The 16,066-nt window shown below is 40.5% G+C and overlaps 1 protein-coding gene across 2 annotated transcripts in view; it reads left to right on the forward strand.

The window, feature by feature from the left end:
- Positions 1-16,066, forward strand: part of kank4 (KN motif and ankyrin repeat domains 4) — a 72,853-nt gene that overhangs the window by 48,427 nt on the left and 8,360 nt on the right. For both annotated transcript variants that reach the window (XM_075485843.1, XM_075485841.1), the window contains exons 2-5: positions 4,641-4,714; positions 5,212-8,658; positions 11,576-11,669; positions 14,525-14,794. In XM_075485843.1, coding sequence (XP_075341958.1) covers positions 4,696-4,714; positions 5,212-8,658; positions 11,576-11,669; positions 14,525-14,794 — 3,830 coding nt within the window. In that variant the 5' untranslated portion in view covers positions 4,641-4,695. The remainder of the gene's footprint in view (positions 1-4,640; positions 4,715-5,211; positions 8,659-11,575; positions 11,670-14,524; positions 14,795-16,066) is intronic.

The raw sequence follows: 16,066 nt of genomic DNA on the forward strand, positions 1-16,066 counted from the left end.
GATTACAGCATGTCCTTTAAGAGGTAATGTGCATGTGTGAGACATGGTTGGAGTTTCCTGTTCAAACACAGTGACTCAGTCAGACTCATTCTATATGAGCTTACATAGTAATCAATGTTCAAGTACACACAAACGAGAACTCACAAAGGGAGTGACACGCACACAAACAGTTTTGGACACACCATGGTTTCATTTAAGCTTTGTATAGCCTACAGCAAATACTTTCAATTTGGATTAGCATGCCCTTCATAAGCTTTCAGCTCATAGTCATTATGACTGTAATCCAGTGTGGATTGTGCGTTAGTGTCAACACAGGCTTCCAAAATGTAATTAACCTAACCTGGATAATCTACAAGGTAGAGTCATAATATGGTAAGGCTCATCATCTTATATTAATCATCCATATTACTGTGCTGAGGCTCACCAAATAAGCACGATTCTTCTGTTGCTCTCAGACTGTCACGAGACATGTATACACATTACGAGTGACTTTCATTTTTTTTTTTTTTTAAGTATTTTTTGGGCTTTTTATGCCTTTAATGAGAGGACAGTTGGAGAGAGACAGGAAGCAGGGGGCAGAGAGAGGGGAAAGACACGCAGCACAGGGCCGCTCGGTGCGGGAGTCGAACCGGGCCAGCTGCAGCAAGGACTGTAGCCTCTTTACATGGGGCGGCTGCTTAACCCACTACGCCACCGACTGCCCTGTGACTTCATTTTTAAGAGGATACCTTAAAGAACCCATGTTGCTGTATGTTCATTTACAGGTTCACAAGTCAATTATGGGGGGCCTGAATGAAAAGGTTTACGTGTTTTGATTAAGGACGTTATTATTTTCATAGTGTACAATGATGCAACACCTCTTGTTCCTTCTGCCTTCGTATTAGCTCCTGTCTCTTTAAAGCTCCATCAGCTGACTGGTCAAAAATGGTGGAGTGCAACGCATATTCTCATTGTTTAGGTGCAGGCAAATAGTAAAAAAACATTACCCTTTCATGAAGGAGGGACCAGTGTTTATTATGCCAAAGGACTTTAAAAGAAGAAAACATTTTAACCTCCTTCCCGCACAGATTCACAGATTACAACATGTTCTTATCATGGCTAAAACTTAGCCATAATAAACCCAGATAGTTTTATTCAGTTAGGAACCTCCCTAAGCAGAAAAAGAAGATTTGACCGCACCCAGCGTTCGAGATGTGATGACAGTCCCTTGCTTGTGGACTTTGGGCTTTATGACATTTTAGATTTTTGCTTGCACAAAAGACTACAAAACAAATTGAAGAAAAGTAAATAGCATGATATGCCCTCTTTAAAGATTCTCCCGAATTTCTCTTTAAAAGTTCCTTGAAGTTCAAATGATTGTGACTACCATATTTTTTATTTTTTTGACCGCATTATATTTTTGGTCACTGTTTCCCACCATCTTCCATCTGGACAAACCTGTGTGCCCCTTTTAAATGTTTGTGTTTTTTTCTTATTCGCTTCATTGAAATTTCTCATCTGTCCTTTTCTATTTTTCTTAAGCTTCTCTGTTTTTGTCTTCCCCCCTTGTTTTCCACCTTACCTCTATGTCTCTTTTGAAAAATGATCTAATTAAAGAAGGTTTTGCTGCCTGCCCACTGTGTATGCCAGTAGGGTCTGCCTGTACTTTACTCAGAAATTACTTACACATTCTTTTGCTCCCGGCTAATTAAGCTTCCAGGACAGCGAGCTGATCGTAGTTGCAGTAAGCAAAAAGGAAGAGTCAAGGAATGCCTTGGCTCTTCTCCCTCCTGGGACACACAGCTATAGTGGATTGTAGAATGGTTGCCATGGTAACAATCACATAGTGACAGATGCTGTCAGTCAGTAGATCTGTGAGTCTCTCCTCGGGTGTGTTTATCTGCTCATCTGTAACAGAGACAACAGTTCTGCTCTAGGTCACCTTTTTTTTTTTTTTTTTCCATTATTAGGGCTCAATCTGTGAAGACGGGACAGCAGCCAAATAGAGCTTGTCACATTTCCTGTTAAGGGTGGACTGACTGTCATTTTGATTGATTACTTTGCCAGCTCATGTAATGCTTGCCTTGCAGTATGTCACCACTCATCACTGCACAACTCACAGTTTTCTTCACGCCAAGGGCTATGCATTTCATTTCATACTGCTGTAAATAGTTTTTGCACTGTGTGGGACAGACACACAGGTGTCTCTAATGTGATTTTGCATATTAAATTGGTATCCTGTACATGGTCAAAAGCAGCAGAGAGCTCTGTCACATGAAGAGAATAGTGATTACTTTTTGAAACAGTTTTGTGCAAAATCTGTGAAAACTTGATCAGATACTAAAAAGAAAAAAAAAAGAAAAATTTAAATCATCTTTATGGTGCCAGAGCAGATTTCAACTGTTAAGTGATTGCTGAGTCTTTTTTGCAGAGGATATTTTTTTCTTGGCAGCACATAGTTCCCACAGATATATTCAGTGTGAGGGTGTATTCTTCCACCCTATATCAAGACATCAAACAAATAATATGAATGGGAAAACCGCCTCCTAAGAGAGTCTCCATATTCCGACAAGATTTTTGATCTTCTTTGAGTGTAAAAATGGCACCATAATAAAGAAGCAAATGGCAATTTACAGAGAGAAACCTGCCAAGATGGAAATGCATAATTTAGTCTTACATCAGCTTTAATATTCCCCAGGGGTATAATATAAAGCAATGCATGATAAGAAACACTTGTGAAAAAAATGAAAGGAGAAGAAAAGACTCATCTGTTGTATTTGTTCAAATACATGTTCTAAATACACTGTTGTGGATCCCCTTTCAAGATACTGGAAATGTTCAATTTACAATAACTGCCTCGTGTTGAAATCTGAACTCCAGCACTTATTAAACCACAGCTTCAGGCATATATGCACTATGTTTCCTGCACAGTATTTTTTTCCTGGGACACAAATTTGCATGGGAATCACGTGAATAATGTGTGCCAATTTGCTAAATACCCTTAGAACTGATATTTGGCTTAAGGGCTTAAGTGTTCATTTCAAATGGATTTGAGCTGTGCAGCTCACTCAAAGATGGGTAAATTGCCTGTGTTTTATTATTAGGACTGGATATTTTATTAGAAAGCTTTACAATAAGCCTTTAAAAGTTTGGACTTCACATTTTGAATCGCTTTTCACTTCACTTGCAGCAGCTCTGGTTTCTTGGCTTTTCCATCTGGGACAAATGATACAAAATAGCACCAAATGGCCCCTTCTGTGAACCTGCCAAGGGTCTGTTAAATTGAATTAGACTAATGGACGTTGCAACACTGTTTTTAACTTTCCTAAGCAATTAATATCTAGTTTTTGTTCTTAGTTCTTAGTTTTACCATGCTTTAGTTTTCTGTCATGTCTTTAGTTTTCAAGCTCACGTTTAGTTTTTAGTTTTGCCATGTTTTAGTTCTTTCTCATGCCTTAGTTTTCTACTCCAGCCCAGTATTTAGTTTTGCCATGTTTTCCCCATAGTTTCTGTTGCTCTGCCATCACCTTCATTCACACCACCTGTGTTTTTCCCCTCAGCTGCACTCACTCACCTATCACTCAGTCAGTATTTAGTTTCCAGGTTTCCTCATTGTTTTTTTTTTTATCAGATCCTTACACCGTAATCACCGTCACCCATGGTCACTGTAAGCTAAGTCATGTCATGTCATGCCAAGTCAAGTTCTTTGTTTTTCCATCTTCATAGTATTGTTTTGTTTTGTCACAGTTTAGTTTGTTTTCCGGCTCAGCCGCGCTTTGTGTTAACAGTTTTGTGAAAATAAATCTAGTTTGCTTTTTTGAAGTCCGCATCCGTGTCCGGATGCAAACGCCTCGCACCCACCAAACCTGACACTTTTACTCAAAGCTTAATGTCATTTTGTCTGCAGTAGATTAGCTAAGCTTACAATGTTTGGCTGTTAATTAATCTGTAAATGTGATAAAAATATGCATAGTTTTTTTGATTACGAATTTATTAACAGAAATGTAATTGCCTCAGTATAACCATCTGGACTGTTACCGTGGCTGCACTTTTTTACAATAAGTGAGGCAGTTGGCATAAAAATGTGCTGTTTTATTGTAACCTTGAAATACTGCATTATTAGCTCACCTAAATACTTTTTTAAAGGCATAGGTTGGAGTTTACATCAGGAATTGTTTTTTTAATCACAATTTGTTTTCTCTCTAATTTGATATAATCTTGTATTTAATATCATTAACATTTTACAAGTTTACTTGTTTAAATTTAGTGGGAATCTGTGTCTTGGTTTGCATTAGTGTCATTATCTGGACTTTTTAATGTTACTGTGGACTGTGAGTTGCATTTGACTGATATAAAAGGTGACTGCCTGACATGAGTCAGTATATTTTATGGTATTTTTCGACCCAGCAAAGCAAAAGATGAAGTAGGGTCTTAGAACTAACCATATTTGTTGTACGATAATAATAATAATAAAAATAATAATAAATAATTTTGCCATTTTTCAGTTACCTCACTGCAGAGAAAATATTTAGCACATTTTCTTGAACATTGCGCACAAGTTTTCCTTTATCTGTTCTTAAATGTGTGTTTTTCTTGGATTTGAGAAGCACAAATATTACTCTCTTGTTTAATTTTGTGCCTGTTATTTCTCTTTTATCCAGGCTGCAAGCTCCAACTGTAGCAAACACAAGTAGATGACTGAGAATTCTGCCTCCCATGATGGACAAGAAAAGTGGTGAGTGCCACGAAGCCTCTATTACACAAACAATGCCCTTGCTTGTAACTTGTTCCACAGATCATATCTTATTTTCTAACTGTAAGTCTAATAATTTGCAAAATGGTATTTTTGTTCATTTTAAAGCTCAACATCCAGCAGAGGGAGTGAAACATTTATTTGATTGTCCTGTATGCAGGCAAAAGCAGCAACACCGCTTTATTTTAAACCAACCACCCTCTATTTCATACTGTATTCATAAGCTGGCACAGCATGAACAGCATTTTACATGCTAATTAGTTTGTTTTGGCACAATCACCGCATGATAATTACTTCCCAGTAAGTGATATGGCTTTACATAATGAAGAACCATCTGTACAGCACAGTACAACCTGGCTATACAAGTGGGTGAAAAGGAATGATAATGCTGATAATAATCAGTGATTTGGTTTATGTAAATTTTGTCAGTAATGTACCTTACACTCAAGCATTTACTGATTTATGTTAATTCCCTGCAGCCAATGGGTTTCAGACCAAGGCCAGTGAAAGTGGAGTTCAGAGAAAGCAGCTCCCTTACTCAGTGGAGACTCCCTATGGCTTCCACCTGGATCTTGACTTCCTCAAGTATGTTGACGACATTGAAAAGGGCAACACAATCAAAAAGGTCCACATCCAGCGTAGGGCGAAGGGCCCACCAAAATTCAGCACTCTGCCAAGGAATTTCAGTCTTCCTGGACATGGAGTCAGGCCTATTCCTAAGGAAAAGGACAGTGCATGGTCTGGGACATCCACCTTGGGACCCAAGCCTAAATCAAGGGTGACAGAAGTGCAACAGATTTTTGACTTCAGAGCAAGTGAAGGTGGATTGCCTGGCCCGAGTGGCAGAGGGACAACCAGTCAAAGAACTGGATATGTTTCAACAAAACCCAGAGATGAAGTAGGTGCAGGGGTACGAGGTGTTGAAGGCAAAGCTGCTACGATTCAAAGTCGTCCAAATCTTCTCAGAGCATCAAGCATGCCTATCACCCTACAGCAGCGTAAGGGTTCAGATTCAAGTAGCCCTGACTGCGCTGCAGGAACACCAGAAAATGGCTCAACAGAGAACATATTCCGTGCTTCACCGGACATAACAGAAAGACGTTGTCTCCCACAGGATCGAGCAGGTCTTCACCAGCAGATTACAGTGGCTTTAAAGCGGGTCAGAGAGTTAGAAGAGCAGGTCAAAACCATCCCAGAACTAAAAGCTCAGATCTGCTCTTTGAGGGAAGAGAGGGAGCAGCTGCTTCTTCAGCTAAAAGCTCAGGCCCAAGCACAGATTTCCACATCATCACCTGGAGTAACCGCAAGTTATGATGCTGCGGCCAATGATTACACACGAGTACATGAACCCTCAGAAGCGCTCAACTTATCTGCGATGCCTCAGCCCACTGGGGGTTTAGAAGCTGCTGAGTGTGTGCTAGAAGAGCCAGTAACAGTGAAAAAGAGACAAGTTGAGACACAGGGAACAACAGTGTTACCACAGGAGGGGGAGAGTTCCAGAGTACAGAAGCAAACACTGCCATCAGAAAAATTAGACAAACGAAAAGAGACATTAGAGAGTCTACAAGAGCCTGCTATGAAAAAGCTGTTGCAGGACAGTAAAGGACAGGATTTAACATCATTAAGTGTGAATAAAAAAGAAAAAGAGACTAGCAGCAGTCAAGATTGTAACAGAGCAAAAGAAGGAAACTTTAAGGACCAAGACGGAATGCAGAATGTGCAGGAGAAGTTGATAGTACTGGAGGCCAAACTTACTCAGGCAAGCCAAGAGCTTGAGAGAACTAATGCTCTTTTGAAGGAACAAATGCAGGAGAACAAAGCGAAAGAGGAGAGAATATTAAAATTGAGTGAGGGAATGAGAGTGGAAATTTGTACCACACCAACACTTGCACAGCCAAGAAGACAAAGCATTGACACAGGAACAGTAACGGAGAGAATAGATTTAACCAACCAAGAAACGGAGACAGAATTACCTGGCACAGTGGATCAGGGGACAGACACTGATAGAATCTGTGTTGAAGTGTGTATACCCAAACCAAGGGCTGGAAGTGTAGATCGAGGAACAGTGACTGGTAAAGTTGCCGCACACGACCAAGTGACAGAGATGGAGGCAGAGGTAGCGTTGATTCCACTTCGGCCCCGAGCCAATAGCATGGACCAGGGCACAATTACAGAGAGCATTATCACTCAGGATCAGATGACCGAGACGTCTGTAGCTGAAAGAGTAAACCAAGTCACAGAAACAGAGGGAGAGATAGCGACAGACCATCCGCAGAGGCCAAGGGCCAGCAGTATAGACCGAGGGACAGAGACAGAAAGAGTGGACACAGTGGACAGGGTGACGGAGACAGAGGTAGCCCAAAGAACCGACCAGCAAACTGAAACAGAGATGGAAAGAAGACAGGACAACAACCCAGCTAGACATGCAGAGGCAGAGAGTCAAGCGAGTGAAAATGAAGGTGGTCATCGACAAGATGTGGGTCCTATGATCAGTGAACAAACAGAAGATAATGGAGCAAGTGAAAGAATTCAAAGAGAAAGTGAAAGATTAGCTGTGGAACTTTCTAGAGAGAGTAGAAATACTGCAGATGAAGGCATGATTGTGCAAACTGTTTCAGATGTTGAAAGCAAGATTGAAGAGCTTCCAAATCTAGTTTCTGCAGCAGGAGACAATAAGACTGTAGTGAGTCCTGCACAAGATGGTTCAAAAACAAAAGAAATTAAACTCCCACAGAATGTAGGAACAGAAAACATTGAACCCAAACAGGATACCTTGGAGATGACAGAGAAGAAAGAAACAGGAGAAGGTGAGATAGTGTGTGCAGCAATCAAAGAAACTGGAATCATAGACAGTGTTGTAGTAATAGCAGAGAGTTCAGCTGTGAAGACAGCAGCTCCTATAAGACCACAGCGAGGCCGAAAGACCTCTATGGAGCAGGCCCAGCCATCATCTTCTGAACTTCAGGCAGTTCCTTTGCTCCTTTGTAGGGGATCTGGTGAAACTCAAGAGCAGCTGACCCAGATGAAAACCCAGCCCCAGTCACAGGTACAGACTGGAAAACAGTCAGATTCTCAGTCCTCGGTACAACCCCCTGAATCACAAGAAAAAGATCAAAACCCATCTGTGTCTCAGACTGAAACCCACATCCCGGCAAAGACGCCTTCTAAGGAGTCCAGTGGGAAGCAGTCTCAAGCACAACCTCAGGCCGACACCAAGAGCCCCTCCCCAGGCCCCAGTGAAGTTCAAATCAGGCCCAAATCCATTCAAGCCCCATCTCGGTCTCAAACTTCTGCATCTCGTCAAGACTCAAAAGAGCTGAAAGCACTACAGAGGGGATCCAGTGTATCACAAACTACTAGACGTGGATCAGGGGAAGCCAAGACCCGCCCAACTCCTCAGGGTTCACGTAGAAGCTCTAGTGAGACTCAACCGTCTCCCAAAGATGCCAGTGAATCCCAATCCCAACGTAGAGGCTCCAGTGAAGCAGCTCAGCGACGTGGTTCAAGTGAAGCCCAGGCCTCACGCCGGGACTCTGTCGAGGCACAGTCTGCTCGCAGAGGCTCCAGTGAATCGCCAACGTCGCCTGCAGCTTTAGGACATGTTGTGACACGGTTAACAGGGCTTCTTGGGGAGCAGTGGGCACAGCTGGGGAGCAGCTCCGGAGCACAACAGACGGCCAGCCAGCAGGAGAGCCCCAGTGCACAGAAACAGACCACAAGCAAAAGGGCAGAGGCAGGAAAGGGAACCTTGGCCAAGCCTGCAGGGAAATCAGACCCTGCAGCAACAACAGGGAAACCGGCAGGGAAGCCTGGTCCTTCCAAAATGAGTTCCATTCAGAGTCAACTGGTCAGTTCCCTCAGTGTCCTTTCTGCCTTCTACTCACCAGGCCAGAAAGGGGCTGCTGCCAACAAACAGCAAGAACAAGGTAGGCATGTGGTTAATTTGTGTAACTGACCATCTGAAAGCTGCTTACCTACTTGTTACAATAAGCTGAATCTGTTACTCTCTTGTACTTACTGTCATGATCCCTTTACAAAGCACGGTGGCTGCATTAGCCTCTTAGTTACAAGACATCCGTTATGATCTCTAAACGGGTAGTACACTTTTTATTATTGATTTTACAGTCAAACGCTGTCAGAATGCTTTGACGGGTTTCAGCTGTGCCCCTTGTATACAGTAGGTAAATCTGCAAGTCCTGTATAGCAGCACATTTCTCAGCTGATGTTTATTATGCTTATTATCAGCCTGACAATAAGGTGGAGTTTTTACAACATGCTGGTGTCTCATAACTTGAAACCAAACAGTTTTATGCTAGCAATTGGAAGCACACCTCAAGTGATAAGCTTTTAATCACATCTTCGTCAGTAATCAACAACAATTACTGTGTAGCTGATTAATTCGATATGAAGCACTGGCGTTGGGATGAAAATAATATTGTTTGACCTTTTTTAGGATTCGGTGTGTTCATCTCAGCAATGTTCACATTTAAATGTAAATGTACATTATAATCTAATTTCATAATCATTTATCTTTTGACTTAATATGAATAAGCTGATTACTGAGGTTTAATGCTGTAGAGCACAAATAAACTGACCATAAAGTGCAGTTTAGCTGGGGGAAAAAAGAAATTTGTGAGAGTACAAAATCTATTATGTTGTTGCTATCAGTTTTGTCAGCCCCTTGATTAAATGTCACATCCTCACATTAACACGGATTACTTTCAGTGACTTCCTGAAGAATAACTCTTTGCCTTTTCTGACGGTACAAAATTGTGCTTTTTCTTTGTCAGGGTTATTCGTTTTAATTAAGGCCAGTCTTCTCTGCCATCACAAGTTTCTGTTAAGTTAAGCTTTGTAAAGGTTAACTCATCTCCCTTCAGTTTCTTCTTTATTATATCTCATTTATATTTACAGCTGTTATGGCAGCACATTTGTACATCTATACATGGAGTGTTTCTAAGACACAGTCACCTCTGGTTTCATGCATTTGAAAGGAAGAGGCACATGCTACTAAGCAGTGGTTACTTAACATGGTTTAATGACCCCCCTAGAGCACATCAACACACAATGATACAGAAAAATGGTGTCATGCATATCAACACTTGGTACAGCTTCCAGTCAAGTGGACTCTCAAGCAAAGGCCCTCACACGTTCATCAAACAGATAAGGTCTATCTCCCCTCCCTTGATGTCTCATGGTTCGCTCTGTGGACAGGAGCTTGGGCTCAGAATAACTTTGCGATCACACAGATATTTTATGTTCAAAGTTCACATTCAGTTCAGTGCTGGGAGTACTGTGTACAGGATTGCTTTTAAGTGGGGTGTATATGCCTGGATTTATGTGTTCTCTTAAGAGTGTCAGTGTTTCTCTGAGGCTGCTATTTATGTCGTGGACATCTAAAATTTCCTGTCTTAGTGATAAGCTGATTGTATGTTGACACAGAAACCACTGTTGTTGCACAAAGAACCCATACTCAAATCACAAAGTGTATCAGACACACTGAGGAAAGTTTAAATGACACTATTTGTCATCTCTTGGCGTTAGCAATCAGATGTATTAAAAAGCTAAATATGTGCAAAACTTCCCATCTCTCACTTCCTCCTGGGAGATACTCAGCATTCTCCTTTTTGGTGGTTCCTTTAGCTTGGATCTTTTGAACTGGTGTTTTTTGGCTCAAAGCCACATCTTTGTTCTTCCATAAAACATTATAGATCCTCTGCACTTTGTGTGCTGTCAGGCACAACTGAGACACTCAAACCAGGCATAGAGCCAAGAGAAATCAGCGAAAGAGACCACACAGAATCAATTATTGGCCAGTTACATACATAAGTAGGCCTGACAATGTCAAGGTTGTATATGTCAGTGATGTATATAATGCTGACCTGTGTACCGGTGTATACTGCCGTGGGGAATACCTGTAGAGACTGAAATAAGTTGCATTTAAGTACAAGTCTGTCCCATGTTGTCATTACATATTGAATTTTCTTGTTTGACATTGTTCCTCTACTTTAGTTTTATGATTGTCCTTCCAAGGAGTGCACAGTATGAATGGGACTCTATCTTTCCACATCATTCAATATATCATCCAGGCTTAAAACTACTGGCATTCACAGTCAGACAAAAGTACACAGAAGACAAAACAACATACACTTGTACATTTGCAAACCACTGTTCCCAAAATCAACTTGATGCATTGCTTTGGCTGAACCTTTGGACTTATTTTACCTATAAACTTGAGAAAAATGTTGCACATCTTATTGCCTCCAGTCCTTATAGTGAACTCAGGCTGGATTTGTTATATGCAGCATGAGTTTTGGAGTGGGCGCTACTCATAGCACATTTATCAACAATGGCTGCATTCAGCTTATACAGGCTTTTTCAGAGCCTGGTGGTCAATTACTACAGTTGCTCTGTACAAAATATAAACAACAAGAAAATAAAATAGTGTTTTAGACAACTCAAGGGTAAAATGGAAAAGAAAACATTGAATAACGTTGATTTGTTGTGTGTGTTTTCTCTAGTGTTATAATGTTTTGAGCCTCAGTTGCACTGTAAATTACATAGTCAGTTGTTACAGTAACAGCATGCTCCACTTATTCTGAAGCATTTGATGCTGATTTTAAGACAAGCTTGATTTTTTTATTTTATTTTATTTTTTTTTTAAACACTTTAGAGGTGACATATCATAAAACATTAACAGTGTGGAGAACTAATAATGCTTCAAAATGTGTGAGTTATATTTATTTAGCCACAGACAACAAAAACTCACCTCAACTCGAAAAAAATCTAACACATTTTTTCTTCTCTTTTTCATCTCTTTCTCTCCCTTCTCCTCTCCACCAGGTCTCAAATCTATTATGAAGAAAAATGGTGTTGCTGACAAGCAGGGCAACAAGGGAACCAAGAAAAACCTGAAATTTGTTGGGGTGAATGGAGGGTAAAATCTTTTTTTTAATCATCATCCAAACATTTATGATTTATACCTTCATGTGGGCTGCAGTGTCTTTTTGAACATGTATACAGACTAAATAGCTGTTTTAAATATCCATCCATCCATCCATTTTCTATACCCGCTGAATCCGTCGGTCGGGTTGCAGGGGGGGCTGGAGCCTATCCAAGCGGTCATCGGGCGAGAGGCAGGGTACACCCTGGACAGGTCGCCAGTCCATCACAGGGCCACACAAAGACAAACAACCACACACACGCTCACACTCACTCCTAAGGACAATTTCAGAGACACCAATTAACCTAACATGCATGTTTTGGATCTAATTAGTTAAATTCTTATTCATTATGGCCATTTTTAACAACATAAATATTCATTGAGTTAATGCACTGGATTCCCCTTTAGTGTCGTCTTTCAGTATGCAGGCTAGTGATGGACACACATCTTGTCTGGTGATGACTTCTAATCACTAATAAAGTCTGTATTATGGCCACTGAAGGAGTGTCAGATGAATAAAACTTAGTTAGAATCCCGCAATTTGAACTCCTGTTCAAAGACTTTTGCTCAGTGTTTTTTTTTTTTTTTTTTTTAATTGAATGCTTTGTTAGGGAATAAAGCTGTTCAGTTGGGTTTAGGAAAACATCAGGATATGAGTTAAAATGCACCCATCAACCAAAACCCCTTTTTTTTTTTTTTTTTTTTTTTTTGCTTCTAACTCATAGCATCTGTTTTAGACTGGACTTCATTCCATGAAGTGATACTGGATTTTTACCTTCCAAGTCCAGCTGTGTCCCACACATCTCACATCTATCTCTTGCTGTGACTGTGACTGTCCTGAATTTGACTCCACTGGTGCTCTTGCAAGTGCAAATGTGTGTTTGTGTGCACATAAGTGTGTGTGGTTTACATGAGCCACAAGTGCTGATGGTACTTCACTGCTTTGTGCGAATGTGCTTATGTCAGCAACTGCTGATGGTGAATGAGTGTGTGAGTGTATGTATTTGGATGTACATGATGCGCGTGTGAATCTGATGAATTTCAAGTTAGGAGATTGCAAAGCTGGAAGGACAAGGGTGTATCTTTTCATAGGGATGCTATTTCTGTCTGTGTAGTCTATTCTGTTAGCTGTCTGGTGTCAAATTTAAATAATAGATTTAGATATATGTACACACTCATGTGTTTTGGTAGCTAATTAGGGCATTTCCTGTGGTGACAAAAAAAAAAAAATCTACGGATGCTTTATCAAACCTTCAGCCATAAGAATGTCTAACTATGTATTTAACTTTAACTGAAAGCAAAGTCTACCACTAAAATACAGCTGCTAACCTTGTGGGTTTGTCCTCAGTGTGACTCTCAGGGCAAACTTCAGGCCTCACAGTGTAGACAGCCATGAAAAACAGACACACTTCATATATAGAAACTAAAATGCTCACACACATATTGTTTATCTGAGTTGTACTCAAAGGGCTGAATCCATGAGCCAAGAAGCTTGAATTGATGATAAATACTGTATGCACCCTTTGTGTGAAACCCCTCTCATGCAGTTTCATATGTTTTTAAACTCCTAAAGGGTTTAAAAGCTAAATGTGGGGGTCAGCTACTAACACGAGAGAAGAAATATATGTTGATCCTGCACAAAATTGTAGTCATTTTTTTAAATGATTCATTGGATTGCAAGAACTACATTTTTTGTGATACCTTACATGAAAAGGTCTGAAATTCTTGAGTGATATTATGTCCTGCACATCAAGAAAAGGGCTACCATGACAAAACATATTCTTACATTCCTGCGCTTCATTGTTTTATGACCTTTTCACCTTTGCAATGTTGTTTCAGAGTGTTGTTGTGAGCTTGATTCCTTCCTGCCTCCCACAGAATGATCTACAAACATATTCTGACAGACATTGTTATGCGTAATGAATTATAAATGTTATTGCAAGGATCTACTCCTTATAAACTTACGCTAATATGTTTTAGAAGCGCTGGACAAGTCATATAAATAGTCCATATCTAGGCCTTGTCTTTATTATAAATATCTAACCAAGTTGTTAGTGGCTTAGCTACTAATAAAATTGAGCAGATGTTATTCATAATAAGACAAGCATGTCAGACAACAGTATTTTCTCTGGCTTCTGCGCACATCAGGAGGTGGGCTGCTGTTTGTATTTCTTCTCTTTGGATGGTCTAACCCATCTTTGCACTCCCTTGAGCTCCTCTGGAATCCAGGGAATGCTGCGACCCCTGAGCGCTTCTTGTGTCTTCATGTGTGTCTACAAATATTTAAGAATCAGTGGCATTCCGTATAAGACTTACCTGATTACTGGCCTCACAGAGTTGCCTTCATGATGCACCCCAGTGATCACACCACACCACACAAACCCGAGCTTTAAACTCATGAACAGCTTTTCCTCGCTGAACAAGGCAGCGTTTGTCTGAGGTTGCACATGTGAGTGTGCAAACATACCTATAGATTTTTTTGTACATGGTTAACTATAACAGGGATGTTTTCAGACATCGCTGCCAAAGCTGCGCTAGACAGGCATCAATGTCATTGAGAGGCAGATGACTTATTAGTATTTATTTAGCCTTGGCCGACGCTGATTCGACTGGCCAAATATTAGTTTACCTGCTAAGGTGTGTCACTGATGTGGTTACCTCTGGATGTATCTAAACTCTTTACACATGCTTACCTTTAGGTAAGAAACATATCCCATGACAGACAAAAAATTACACTTTTAAGATGAAACCTTGCAAATCATTTACCATTCAGGGTAGAAAAGCTTTAGCATATAGAATAATCTGAATGTTTTTCATATCCAGCTCCCTATTTGATCCTCATTTTCTAGCTATGAGACAACTTCCAGTGAGGAGTCCAGTGGGGATGAGAAGTCAAAAGTGGAGATGGAGGAAGAAGACAACTCAGAACCAGAGGTGGAGAAGGAAAAGGAGAAGGAGCCTGAGAAGACAGAGGAAATCCAGGCAGCAGATGCAAAGCCCTCAGCTGAGGAAGGAGGTGCTGTGGCTGCAGAGAAGGAGGTTGAAAGAGGTCTACTGGATCCAGAAGGTCTGCTGGATCTAGAAGGTGACCAGGAGTTCCTGGAGGAGCAAGATGAGGGGTAAGACAGACAAGAGCCTTTCGTGTTTCTGTACAAGTGCCAGTTGAGTCCACAAACGTTTAGAGGTTCATCAGTGCTCCTCTCTTGAATGAGAATATTTTGTCACCAAGGTAAACAGGAATACTTATCGTGATCAAGGCTATCATGAACAAATACAGTATAGAATCATTGGGTTATTTATCCAGTTTGATTTGAATGAGAAAGCATATTCAGGAGTCAAATTTAAAAAAACAATTACTGATGCATCATGATATCTACAGGCTATATTTTTAGCCTCTAGATATATGTAGCCTTTTAAATTCACCACAGTAAGTAAAGGGGTTTCCACATGGAGAGTGCAAATAAAATGAAAAAATTCATCCCACAAGAAAATGATCTAAAAAAAGTATAAAAGTATCAAGTATATAAAAGTACCATAATCAGTAATTAAACACATCTCCCACCATTGTTCATATCAGTGAACTGATCAGATGTGCTTACAGTAAACAGTAGAATTAGAGTACTATACAGCAAGATCACATACAGCATGAAGATAAAGCTGCCCATGATGTCTGACAGACACAAATGGGTGTTTTCTTTTGTATGAAACTCCATCCTATGTACCTACCATAAGAGAGGTGCTGAAATTAGCTTCAATGTGCATAGATCTGCCACAACTGGAAAGCCACATGCCAAATATAGTGGATGTTCTCTCGTGCTGCTCTGACAAGTTGGGCATGAGCCAAGGACTGCTGAAAGTGTCTGTTAGTTGTTGACAGTTTGGGTCATGTGCGTTTTTCAGATGGGGGATACATGGATCAGGCTTTTTCCACCACAATTTGCTGATAGTTAATTGAATTGCAGTCTGGGAAGTTTGGAACTTTAGGCTTTTTGTTCTGATGCTGTTCCTGAGCAGTTTGTGGCATTGTGGGGGACCCTCTTTAGGTGGTTGCCTCTCACATTCACATAAATACCAGGACTAAGTGTTTCCCAGCAGAGCATTATACTGTAATAAAAAGCTAACTGATTTCCTAATTTCACCTGTCAGTAGCTTTAATATTGTGGCTTTTGGGTGTACAAAGAGATATATGCACACAAATCTAGTTAAGGCACATTTATACCTCCTTACACTTCCACAAATCCCTGGTAACATCTTTATATCCTGCATAGATTCACTGCCATATTCACACATGCACATGTTTTGTTTTCCTCATATACTTTATTATCAACTTCACAAGCACTTGCTGCCTCTCTTGCACTAATTGAGGCCTGAGGCAGTAACACATACACTCT

The sequence above is a fragment of the Odontesthes bonariensis genome, chromosome 15 (assembly GCF_027942865.1).
Source record: "Odontesthes bonariensis isolate fOdoBon6 chromosome 15, fOdoBon6.hap1, whole genome shotgun sequence".
NCBI lineage: Eukaryota > Metazoa > Chordata > Actinopteri > Atheriniformes > Atherinopsidae > Odontesthes > Odontesthes bonariensis.